General features: G+C 50.3%; 1 protein-coding gene across 1 annotated transcript in view; it reads left to right on the forward strand.

Annotated features, from left to right (window-relative positions):
• Nucleotides 1–10,730, forward strand: part of ISG20L2 (interferon stimulated exonuclease gene 20 like 2) — a 44,748-nt gene extending 34,018 nt beyond the window's left edge. Inside the window, exon 5 of the mRNA XM_075122905.1 lies at nucleotides 10,712–10,730. Coding sequence (XP_074979006.1) covers nucleotides 10,712–10,715 — 4 coding nt within the window. The 3' untranslated portion in view covers nucleotides 10,716–10,730. The remainder of the gene's footprint in view (nucleotides 1–10,711) is intronic.
• Nucleotides 10,731–12,695: the final 1,965 nt, after the last annotated feature.

Consider the following 12,695-nt stretch of genomic DNA (forward strand, 5'->3'; position numbering starts at 1 on the left):
GGGGGTGAGTTTTTTGTGTGTTTAATATGCATGTTGCTCTGTGTTAATGGCAGAGAGGCCAGGCCAAAGAAATGGATCGGAAGGTGGCGTAAGTTTGTGATGGGGGCCCTAGTTCCTGGAGTTCATTCCCCTGGCATGGACTGGCCCCAGAGACACACCTGTCTCCTGCCCTGATGGGACAGGTTCCATTTGGCCAGAGGAGCAGCCTTGTGGATCGAGGTCTTTTAGATTTGTGGGGCCCAGACCACGGAGTTTGTCTTGAAGCAAAAACCAAGTCCTTGGAATTTTTACTGTCCTGTGTGTTGGGTTGTCAGGTACGCCACGGCAAAGCGGGCATAAAATTCTTGTGTATCAGAATGGGAGTGGTTTGCACTCCCTGTGTGTCAGGTGCTGGGCAATGAGGAGTGGGGCCCTTTATCCTGACTGTAAAAGGTGCCTTCTTGCAGGACAGCAATTACGGCAGCAGCCAGCAAAGCACAACTGGGCTGGGCCCAGACTCCCCTATCCAACCGCCCCTGAACATGGGGGCTTTGGAGCTCACAACCTTGCCTGGCAGGGGAGCGATGCATCGGTATCCTGCTGATTGAATCTGACAACCTTCAGCCTGGCATGGAAGCTCTGCTTTCTCCCCACCCCACCCAAAGGGGATGCGAGTAGGTGTCTCGAACCCTGTCCCTACACTTGTGCAGGAACAGGCCGGCTCTGCCACTCTCTGGATGCTCTGAACCATTACCTGATTCCTTGGGGGCGGGGAGCAAGCAAGGGATTTTGGGGGAAGGGCCAGTTGCTAGTGGAGGAGTCAGGGAATGAAACAACCCACTGAATCCTTTGTCTAGCCACAGCAGGCCTGATTCTCAGTTATTCCGTTCCAGCACTTGGGCAGGGAATGAGGAGTTAAAGTGGCTTTAAGCTACTAGTGTGCATCTCAAATTCTGGGACCGCGCAGGGCCCTGCCCAGTGTCACTTAGAGCAGCCTCAGGGCTGCTCTAATGTACTCTGCCTTTCATGGCCCCTGGGAAGCACAGAATACCCATAATGCACTGTGCTCTGGCTCTGCCCCCATGCTGGAGTCTGGAAGCAGGGCTGGGGCAGGTCACTTACATCCGGTCCACAGTGGCTGGGTAAGCCCCCTGCATAGGGTGGGCTACTTGGGGGGCCATTTCCATCCCTTTAAGGCTCCATTTGGCTGCCAGAGCTGCACATAGGGGCTTGACTGTAACAGGTCCTCTGTGTTAATTAAGAGGGAAATTTCTCCACTCCCTGTCATGGGAGCTGGGTCAGACCCCGAAAGGTGGTGAGATGTGCTCACTTTTCAAGCAGCTACGTGGCACCTGGGGCTGTACCGCCAGCCCAGGCTGGCAGGGTCCCAACTCCACCCTCCTTCCTGTCTTTGTGGGATGGGTCATGGCAAGTGTGTCCAGCTGCATTTCATTTCCCCCTGCAGAGCAGGGAGTGTGGAGTGGAATCAATCTTGCTTGGTGGTTGTCCAAACCCAAGAGCTGGCTGGGTCCTTCAGTGGCACATGGGACCTCGGCTCGGGGCCAGTAGGAGGGATGAGAGGCTGGGACTTGGAAGCCACTGGCTGGGCCGGGGCATTGAGTCGAGCTGGGATAAGTTTTCACTGGGATACAGGGAAAGGGGATAACTTTCCATGTCTAGCAAGGGAATCAGTCTCAGGTGTGGCTAGTCATGGTGATCACAGGGGATGGGAAGGGTGTGGAACCTGGGAAAGAGAAATTAACCAGCTCCACCCAAATCCCAGTGGAAAATACTGGCTGGATCAGGTTTTCACGAACCTCCAGGTGGTTTTCGAGGATTTCAGGATCGCTGGCCCCAAACCTCCAAATATCATGAGCTTTTCATAAAAAAGCCCCCACCATTAGATATGAATAAATCACTGCTGGGTTCTTCTTCTTTGCCTTCCACTTTTTTGAGCCTTTAGGGGTTGGGTTTTCAAGCTTTGACGATTATTAGGTGCATTACTGTAGTGCCATAAACTCCTTCGTGCCAGGGGCTGTACAGACAGAACAAAACCCCAGCCCCCAGCCAGGAGTAAGTGACTGCACAAGATGCCAGGTAAATGTGAAACGTGCCTGAAGTGCAGTGGAGTGGAGAATCAGGTAAATATATATTTTTTTTCCCCCTGAATACCTCCTCTTTTGCAAAGTTGAGTTGCGCTAATTGAAATAATCTGATGCAGCTTCCTCAGTTTTTGGGACTCACTGCGCTCTGAATCGTCAGGTTGCCTCCCCCAAGGAAGATCTTTACGCCAATAATCACATTAAGATGTGAAGGGCTGAAGGTCCCAGGGCTTGGTCATTATAAAAATACACTCCTCCCTTCTCTCGCCAGACCTCCGATCTGATGAAGAGGAGATTAGCGGGAAGTCAGAAATGGGGTGTTTGTAGCCAGGTGGGGCAGATGTCAGATCCAGCCTGTTACAGAGGTCGAGGGTCAGACTCTCTGCAAGTGTAAATCCACAGCTGTGCGGACTTATTAAATTTCAGTAGCACTGAGAGGGGTCCAGCCAGGATCTGGGCCCCTTTGCTCTAGGAGCTTAATATACACATAGTGAGAGACGGTCCCTGCCCCCAAAGAGTTTATTACCTAAATAGACAAGGCAAACAAAGGAGGGGAGGGGAAACTGAGGCACAGGGAGGGGAAGTAACTTGCCCAAGGTCACACATCAGGTCAGTGGCAGGGCTGGGAATAGAACCCAGATTTCCCATTCTGCTGCCTTATCCACTGAACAACACTACTTCCTTATACATTAATGTCAATCCCCCAGGCCAAAGTGAATTGTATAATATCTCAGGGTGCCATCCTTCCATGGGTTCCTTGAGTGTCAACTCCTGAGCCCCTCTGAAGTCAGCAGGGCTCTGCCTATCCAGGGCTTTTTGCAGAGATGGGATCCAAGGGCTTGGTGTATCCTGGACCATAGGCACTGCCAGGCTGTGTAAACCTCAGGTCTGTCTCATCCCGTCTCTGATGGTGGCCAGCAGAAGCTGTTTTGGTAGCAGATGTGAGATAATCTGCACCCGGAACATTAGGGCTTATTCTGATCTCTAAAAACTACAGCTGTGTTTATACCCTGAAGCATGAGGTTTAATTTTCCCCTCCCATAATTATCATTAATTATGATACTTCTGGGTAGTCTTGTTATGGGGTTCAACAAAGTGCTATGCAGTCTAGTGGATAGAACACTGAAGTAGGAGTCACGAGACTGGCCTCTGTTCCCAGTTCTGCCACTGGCTTGCTGGGTGACCTGGCGCAAGTCACTTTCCTGCTCTGTGCCTCAGTTTCCCCATCTGTAAAATGGAGGTAATGATCCTGACCTCCCTTGGAAAGTGCTTGGAGACTGATTGCTGAAAAGCGCTGTGGAAGAGATTGTATTATTAATATTGAATAAGTATGAAAGAGTTTATTAATATTTTATATTAATATATCTCTATATATTTGATAATTGTCTAATCATCCAATCCTTTCTTTTCCATTCAAAATGACATTTTGTATAGAAATGTTTGTTAATTAATTTATAGTTTAACCCTTATTTAAAAAATAAAGAAGGTCAACATTGAACAGAAATATTTTGAAATGATCAAAATGAAACATGGACCCAAACTGATTGGGTTTTTTTTCCCTTTTGATTTTTTGGGGGTGAACATTTTCAAGATTTTGAATTTTTTGTTCCAATTCAGCGTCGGACTTTTTGAAACCTTGAAAATGTTCCTGTGACAGGAAACCCATTTCCTACCCATCAGTGTTTATTTTACTCAGAGAACGAGTATAAATTATGCTGGTAAAAACACTTAAGCAGTATCCGCTGTGTCTACTTTAGAAAGACTTGCCGATATAACTAGCCTCGTGTAGCTCTGGCTTTGATGTGCAGATTCTGAGTCATAGAGGGAATCTCTTCCAGTGGTTAATTACCCAGTATGGCCGACCTCCGGGGCTCAAATATCATGAGTCAGATCTGGCTCCTAAAATTATGACATTTTAAAAAAATAATTATAAATGTGGGGTTCTTCTGCTTTGCCTGCTGGATCACACTCGGGTCAAATTTTCAGTCTTGTCTGCAGTCACATGGGCTAGAAACTTCCTATGTATATGTAAGATTTATTTAATGCAAGCTGAGATTCTCCCATGACTCCAGGACCTGGGGCTTTAAGAGAAATACCAATTTATTGTGGGATATGTGATAAAATTGCAAGCGCTGACAACACTGGTTATCCTCCTTGTGAAAGAAATGGGCCTTTTTTTTTCTTTGTCCCCAATCTGAATTTTTCCAGCTTCTCTGCTACTTTATGCCCTAATATAAAGCACGTGTGTCTAAACCTCCAGCTCAGATTAAGGCCAGAGGCTGGAGTCACTTGCTCCTTATTCCCACATTGACACTGGTTGCTTATTTCCAGATTCCAGTGGTGCATTTTGAAAGCATCGCTGCTGTAGGCTCCAATGGCCTGGGTCATTCTTACAATGTGCATCTATTTGTGGCAGCCCCATCCCATCCCTGGAGAGGATTGGGAAAGCTGGGAGAAGGAGTGGGGCTTGGGGCTGGCGACGGGTGCATGGTGGGATTTGCTGCTGGGAGAAGAGTTGGGTTCCTGGGGTTGGCTCAGAGGGCCCCAAATTAGGGACCTGGAACAGGGTGGTGCAGGCATACGGGGGTGGGCAGCACATTAGGGGCCCTAGCACATACCAGAGCTCTGCCTGCCTGGGGGGTGGGTGGGAGGATAGAGCCCTCCAAATGCCAGTGGCCGGGAGACGAGACCGCGCCCTCCAGGGCAGATCCAGCTGTTGGCCTTTGCCACCCGCCAACTCATGCCAGGCGGTGGGAGGGAGCAGGGCTGCTTGGGAGACAATGGTGCTCCTTGCCTGTAGCATGTCTAGTGTCTCCTGACTGCTCCCAGCCCCAGTGCCCGGCCTTTCCGGCTATTTACTGTGCGATTTTGTTTTATGCAAAGATCAGAGTCTGGAATGTTTGTCTCTGAAAATCCCGCCTACCCCGGGGGCTCCCAGTGCGGAGAGAGAAAGGAAGAGAAGGGAGGTGGGGGAAAGAATAGAAAAAAGGGTTGATCTGACCTTAAAAGCAGAATTCTTTCCAGATGCGCGAGTCTGCCAGCTCGTGGTTTCTCTTTGTTCTGGCCTTGCTGAATAACCTCAGAGGGTTTCCAGCTCCAGTGCCAGGTGGCTTTCCCTTCCCTGTCGCATTTGCTGAGCAGAGGCTAAAGTTGGATCAGATGGGAACGGGCCGCGGATCTAATCAGCGTGTTGCCTGTAACAGGAAAAAGGGCAGAACACAGACTGCTGGTTAGAGCCGGGGGCTTGGCACTTGGGGTGCCAGTTCTGGCAGGGAGTTGGGAGGTCTAGTGGTTAGAGCGGCTCTGGTGGGAGTGGGGTCTAGTGGTTAGAGATGGGGGGCCTGGGAATCGGGGTTCTGTGTTCTGTTCAGCGCTCTGGGAGGGGAGGGCTGTCTAGTGCTCAGAGCAGGGTGGGCTGGGGCTCAGGACTCCTGGGTTCCGTTTCTGACTCTATGGGTGCAAAGGACTGGTGGTGTTACTCTGTGGGAAAACGGCCTTTCAGTTTGCATCCTCTTTGGAGCCTGCGCCGCGTCCACCTGCTTTACATTTATCTCGCGGCTGGAGGGAGGGGTGCAGAGTTGCTTGGGAATGAGAGAGAGATTTTTTTCCATTCTCCAGAAACACTAGGGTTAGCATTTCAGCATGTGACTCAGGTCCTGGCCACTTGTGGGCAGCCCAGATGTCACGGCATGGCTCATAACGGCAGAGGCGTCATCCATGCGGTCCTGAGCAAATTCCAACTGCGTTCACTAGATTCGGGTGCCCCACACTTCCCCCTGGAGTTTCAGCCGCATGCAGGATTCTTTTCTCTTCATTCCCTGACCTGCAGGAGCCTTTCCCCACATGAGAGACGCTCATAAACTTTAAGGCCAGAAGGGACCATGGTGATCATCTAGTCTGACCTCCTGCACAGCGCAGGCCACAGACCCTCGCCCACCCACGCCGCTATGAACCTCTACTTCTGTCTGCAGGGAGCCTGGGACAATAGCTCCAAGGGGTGAGCTGCCCCATTCACTTCAATGGGGGCTGACTCAGGGATGATACTTGACATGCTAAAGTTGCTATTTCATGGCTCGGCTTTCAAAAATCTGGGAAACACTGGGCTACAGAGTCCTTCACTTTTTGTTCAAACCTGTATTTCCACTGGAGCTAGGATTCTGCTTCACTTCCTGTCCTAAACGTCTTTTTTTCAGCTGGTGGCTTCCGGTCCTAAACTGAATGCATCTGGGATCTTTGTTTGCTCCCTGACTGAATCTGTAGCGTCGCTGGGAAGCTTTTAAACAGCTGCCGTGCCCCACCCCAGAGGTGGCTGCATTTCGGTGCTCGGGGGGTGATCCCCCTGCAGCGTTGTGGTGTGCTGTTTAACAGCTGCCACGTTCCACCCCAGAAGTGGCCGTGTATAATGGTTTGTGGGATGAGAGGCGCTATATAGACGTATGGTATCGTTGGAGGGTCTGTGTGTGTATCAGTTCGGTTTCATGTATTTTGCTGCGAGCTAGGAGCATATGTCTGACCACCCACCCAAACTCTGCTTGCAGCAGCTCCTTCTGTAACCTCAGTGTCCTCTTCACACCATAGCTCGCTGGTAACCTCATCCTTTTCCTCCATTCATTTATTATGGTTTTGCGTTTGCGATGCTGTAGGTAAGGTAATGTCAGCCCTTTCTGTTATAAATCCCTTTCTTTGGGGGATTAGAGCTTGACAGTTAAAAAAAAAAAAAAAAAGCACTCCAGGCCAAAACTTGGCTCACAAAAATTCCCAGCCTAGAAACGTGGGGTGGGGGATGTAGGCAGGGGAAGAATGTAAATCGGGGTGGGGGGGACACAATCAATCCAGCTGTTTCGCTGAGACAGAAATTGTACAAAGAGCTTTCAAAGGGGCCAGGGAGAATTTGGAATATCTAAGCTGCCTTGAAAGCAGCAAATACTTTCCTATTTTATTACTTTTTCAACCCAGTTGTGCAGCCGCTGGGTCTCCAGGGCTGAGATGTTGTCTGGTTTGGCTTAGTTAATATTTTTTAAAATTTAAAACCATAATAATTAATAAGCTACAAACATTGCATGGCAAGAGGTCTGTGATCATTCATGGAAGAGGAAGGAAACCACCACAAAAAAGACCTCCCGTTGGTTTTGGGCCATGCAGCCTGTGCCCACCTGTATGCACAGATTGGGATTGGGGTCCCGTCATGTAAACACACGGTCTGTCTTCACTGTACAGTTAACCTTGGAATTTAACTCAACCTCCTGTACCATCCACAAGCACAAACCCTAACTCCGGTTTAGAGGTGCTTTAAACCCAGCTCAGCTGACCAGGCTGGGGCTGTGGGTTAGCATCTGGCTCTGGTTTCACTTGGGCAGGAATGCACTCAGTTCGCAGTAAGGATGCCGGCTAAATCACTCGAGTGCAGATAGACCTCTGGTGCCCTCCCACAGTTCCCCCAAGGGATGGACAAGTTCCCACATGATTGACTGGGAAAGGATCCCAGAGCATCTCAGCATAAAGACTCATGGGGTCTGCTCCCAGACGCACACGGACGGGTACAGAAACAAGGAGGACACTGTGGGCCGGGCAGGCCTTTGCAGTGCGGATGCTTGCACCTAGGCCGGGCTAATTCAGGTGCTCAGACCCAGGTGTGAGTCATCCAGGTTAATGCTAATGAACCCCACAGTGAGAGCCAGTCCTTGCCCCGGAGAGCTTACAACCTAAACAGACAAGACTGACAGAGGGAGGGCGAAAGGATGGATTCTTATTCCCATTTTGCAGCTGGGGGAAACTGAGGCCCAGAGAGCAATTCTTAGACGACCTCAGGGCCAGATTTATAGCAGCTCTGCGCTCCCAATGGAAGCAGGTTTTCCAAAGACTGCAGCTCCTGCTCCCAGTGCAGTCATTTACCCCAGGGCAGCATGGCTTTAAAAAGCAGCTGTTCTGAGCTGGCCGTGTTTCACCCTCCCTTTGTACTGGCGGAAATGGCTTCACGACATGCAGGGCGATGGCGAATCGGGCCCTTAGTATGGAAAAGGCCCAACCCCCTGGACTATGAGTTTTGCAAAATCTGAAGTTTTGTGGTGGGGCCTGATACAAAGCCTGTTCTCATTGGCTTCAAAGGCCTCTGGGAGAGACCCTTAATGTAGCCACAGACTAAATTATTTTAATTTTAGCCAGTGCAAAGCCAGCCAGCCAACCCACGAATAGATCAAAGAACCTTCTCCGTGGGGGAGAGAACATTGTGTGTGCGTCTCCTCTAACATGCTGCGTTGGCTCTGCTACCAGTAGACTCCCGTAAAGGAAAGGTGCATTGCACAATGAAGATTAGCTAGATGGGTGTACTCTGAGCAGAGAGAGAATCTGATTAGATAGATAGTTAGTTAACCTACTGGGATTAGACAGCTAATCTGATTTGATAGATGGTAATCTAATTGATAGACAAACAATGATCTCATTCATTTTAATTAGTGCAGCTAATCTCACTAGATAATCTGATACAATTGCATAGATTATCTAGCTATTGGCCTCTTAATTCAGTCATCCATTGTGAATGCACCTTCTACCCTGGCATCAAGATGTGTACCGAGATGTAAAACCAGCAACAAAATCCGTAAACATCCGACACTGTGTTGACAACATCGCGTTCCAGATGATGCACGGCAGTTGGGATACGTGCTCCGGTCGGGACATAGCTCCCGTTTCACTAGGAGATCTCCTGGGAACATGTTAGCTGTCGTGGTCGGCGTGTGTGCGGCATTTGGTCAGCAAACAAGCCGGTGGGTTGGTTTGTTAAAGGGAGTGCAGTCGTTGCATTTATACAGGGCAAGGATGGGTTCGGGGCTGGGATTTGGGGGGGCCTGGGATCAGCTTTTGGCTCTGACATGGATCCTTTGGGGACATGTCTCTTCATGTCTCTGGGTTTCCTTGGCTAGCAAGCCCCCCTTTGTCTGCCTTGTCTCTGTAGACAGGAAACTCTTTGGGGTAGGGACGGTTTCTTATGCTCTGGGCTGCTCCTGGCACAATGGTGCAACGAGGCAATACTGTGGTACAAATAAAAGCCAATGGCATTCCCGCTGCAGGGTGGCTCCATGGTCTTATGGTTAAGGCTGTTAGGCCCAGACCCTCAAAATTATTTAGGACCCTAAATCACTTGGGAAGTTAGTGCCTAAATACCTTTGGAGCACTCAGTGTTAAGACTCAAAAGTCCTGGGTTAAATACCTTGCTCTGCTCCAGTCTCCCTGCGGTGATCTTAGGCTTTTGTTTCTCTGTGCCTCAGTTTCCGCCTCTGTGACACAGGGGAGATGAAACCTTCCCCTCACCCGGGTTGTGAGGATGTGAAGGTGAGGTGCTCAGAGGCCAGGCCAAGGAGGACTATAGAAGTATTTAGAAAAGCATCTCTCCTCTTGAAATATTCCCACTGCCACGGTTCTAGGCTTGCCCTGGCACCAGAGGCTCTGGGCCTGAAGATGAGTAATACTAGGATAGGGTTTTGCTTTTAGCCTTTGACTCCACATCCTGCAGCAGAAGGGCCCCCCAAGTCGGCAAAGACCTTTGGTGTTTAAATAAATATGGAGAAACCCCAGCAAATAATGAATCACTAGAGCGGGGCCTAATTTCTCTCTGTTTCTAATCCAGCATTAGCAGTTAATCTTCGTTCTTTACCCCAGGCCCGGAGCCAAAGCAAACTTTATACAGCACAGTAAAGTCTCGTTTTTTAAAGGGACAATGGCAGAGCTGACAGGCTCCAGAAATTCCTTAATGAAAATGCCATGCCTTTCACCAAAAGAAGCTGACCTTCTAACCCTGGAACCATCAGTCAGGGTTACTTCCAAAAATGTCGCCCGTTAGCTGGTGTGTATCGCTGATGCCCCCTACTGGATGAAACCAGACCCGGCCAACTGTGTGTTCTGGGCCCTGTACTGCTAATGGATGAGGGGGATTCTCCCTAGTTCAGGTGGCAGGAGGCTGGGCGGTAGGAGAAGGATCTGAGTTCTGTTCCTCCTTGCTGCCGTGATGTTCTGAGTGGTCTGGTGACAACTGTGAAGACCTCTGCCACTGACTCCTTGTGTGGCCTTGGGCATCTCGCTTATACTTCCTGTGCCTCACTTCTCCCTGGAAAGTGAGGAGAACACTTTTTCCTTTCTCCTATTCTTTGTCTTGTCTACTTACATTATAAACTCTGTGGAGCAGGGACTGTCCCCTTATGTGTCTGTGCAGCAGTATCATTAGCCCCATAGCATGAGGGCGGAGGGGGGAAACTGAGGCATGGGGGCCATAACTTCCTCTGTAGTGTAGTTATTGGCATGTCATAGCACCTCACAGTTCCCATGGAGATCAGGCCCCCATTGTGCTGAGACCAGAGCCAGGCGCTGCCCGGAGGAGCTTACAATCTAAAGCAACAAGCCAGAGACGATGGATGATGCTCCCCAAAGACCAGCCTAAGAAGGGTGGGAGGGGACAGCACCTAACTAAGGTCACACAGCAGCGCAGGGGTAGGGGTGGGATTAGGTCTCACCTCTGCTGACGCCCAGCCACTGGGCCCCACTGCTCTTGGCTGTCATGGGTGGAATATTTTGAAAATGGTGCTATTTTCCCCTTTGAGCTGCTCCAGCCAGAGGCACCCATCAAAGCACTGTCTTTACAGGTGACACCAAAAACAGATGGCCCAAACCCAGACCCCTGCCGGCTTAGAATGAGGGTGACATGTGGAATCCCCCTCACGCACTTGAGATCCAGCCGATGGCGAATGCCCTCTGCTTCCCCTAAGTCACGTCCCTGGGCTGGGGCAGGACGTAAAGTTTTTAGAAGCTCGAGGAGGGCTGCAGAGAGCTGTTGCTGAGAGAACAAGAACTGGAGACGAGCAAGAATAACCCAAGTGGATGATCTCACCACCTGAGCCTGCCCGGCCTCCTCGGAAACATCGGATACTCTCGCCAGAGGGAGGAAATCGCCTTTGCTTATTTCCATTTTCTTTCAGAAACAATCTGAATTCTTGGGACCTGATTCCCACTTACACACCACAGGCCCTTCACGCCGGCAGTGGGTGGGTTTTTCTTTGTGCCAAATGAGACTGCTCGAAAAATCAGCCTCCGATCAACTTAACTGTGTAGATTCCCTGCTCCTACTGTCACCGCTTTATTATGACTTGTAGCACCGATGAGCCCCAGTCAAGGGCCTGGATTCCAGGGCGCCAGGTGCTGTACAAACACGGAATGAAACAACGATCCCTGCCCCAGAGAGCTTCCAACCTGAGGATGACGGAAGTGTAAGGTCTGTCTTTTGTTCTGTCTGTACAGCTCCTCGCGCCAGGGGGTTGTGGGCCACGCAGGAAGCCGATGACGTGGGCGTGTCAGCTCTGTCCTAGTTTACATGGGGGTTCTCACAACAAATTGTTTGGTAGCCTGTGACAATTTTCCCTAAACTACTTAATTAACTTTAGGAAAAACAAATAAATATCTGCAGGCACGTGTCCAAACCATTGCCACTTATTTAGGTCTATTAGTTTTTTGGGGGTTTTTTTGCACTCAGTAATAAAGAGATTGGACAGTTGTCTCTATTCTGTACTGGATCGAAACAGAAACACAACTAAGGTGCGTTGTGTATTTCTGTGCTTTGCCTTTTTTTGGTTGTTGGTGGGTTTTTTTTGTTTTTTTTAAGACTTGCTGGCTAGTAAGTCTGCTACTATGAAAAGTGATCTTTGTATATTTGTTAACATCACTTTTTTACAGCAGATTTACTCAGCCCCAGCAAGCTGGGGGGACAAATTAAACCCGAGATGGGGAGGGAGGCAGAGAAGGCCAGTGGTAACGTGGGGGGTGAGCCTGGGGCTGGAGCCCAAAGCCCTGTGGGTGGAGCCCGCTGCCCCACGGCCAGAGCCCGCTGCCCACCACCCACGGCTGAAGCTCGAAGCCCAAGCCCCACCGCCCCTAGGAAGGTGGGGAACCGACATGGGTTGCTTGCTCCTATGGTGTTTGTGGTTCCAGAAGGGGGCAGGGACCACTGCTGGTGGCCCAGAGGGAGGGGCAGCTGCTTTCCCCCACCCCATCACCACCCAGGAGGCTGTGGCTGCAAGAAAAACCCCTGGTGGCCACATGCGGCCACGATGGCTGCATACCAGAAACACTGGTTTTGATTCAGAAGCCCTGCTGTTTCAAGGATAACTTTTCTGAGTGCTCCACTAATGAGATACAGCCAGGGGGTGCCAAGGAAGCTGTATTTCAGCTTGTAGTGACAGCCAGCTAAGCTCAGGGCCCCATTGGGCCGGGCGCGGCACAGACATACAGAGTTCGCAGCCTCTGGGTCCCCTTTTCCAGATGGGAATACTGAGGCTGAGAGAGATGTGACTTGCCCAAGGGGCACAGAGGAAATTAGCAGCAGCACTAGGAACAGGAAGGCGGATCTCCAGAGGCCCCAGGGTCAGCGCTGTCACCCATATGCCTGCCCCTCTCCTTTCAGGGCCCAGCTTGTTACATGGGCTTGTATGGAAAATCAATAACTCAACCCGATAGACAAGCAATCCCTGGCCATTCAGTCTGGTGGGGCTTTTCCTCCGGAGGGGGAGAGCACGGATCTGTTCTGGGGGATGTTATCACCACCTGCCTTGCTCTCAATCAGCAGAGGGGTCTTTT

This window comes from Caretta caretta, chromosome 24 (genome assembly GCF_965140235.1).
Source record: "Caretta caretta isolate rCarCar2 chromosome 24, rCarCar1.hap1, whole genome shotgun sequence".
NCBI classification, from domain to species: domain Eukaryota; kingdom Metazoa; phylum Chordata; order Testudines; family Cheloniidae; genus Caretta; species Caretta caretta.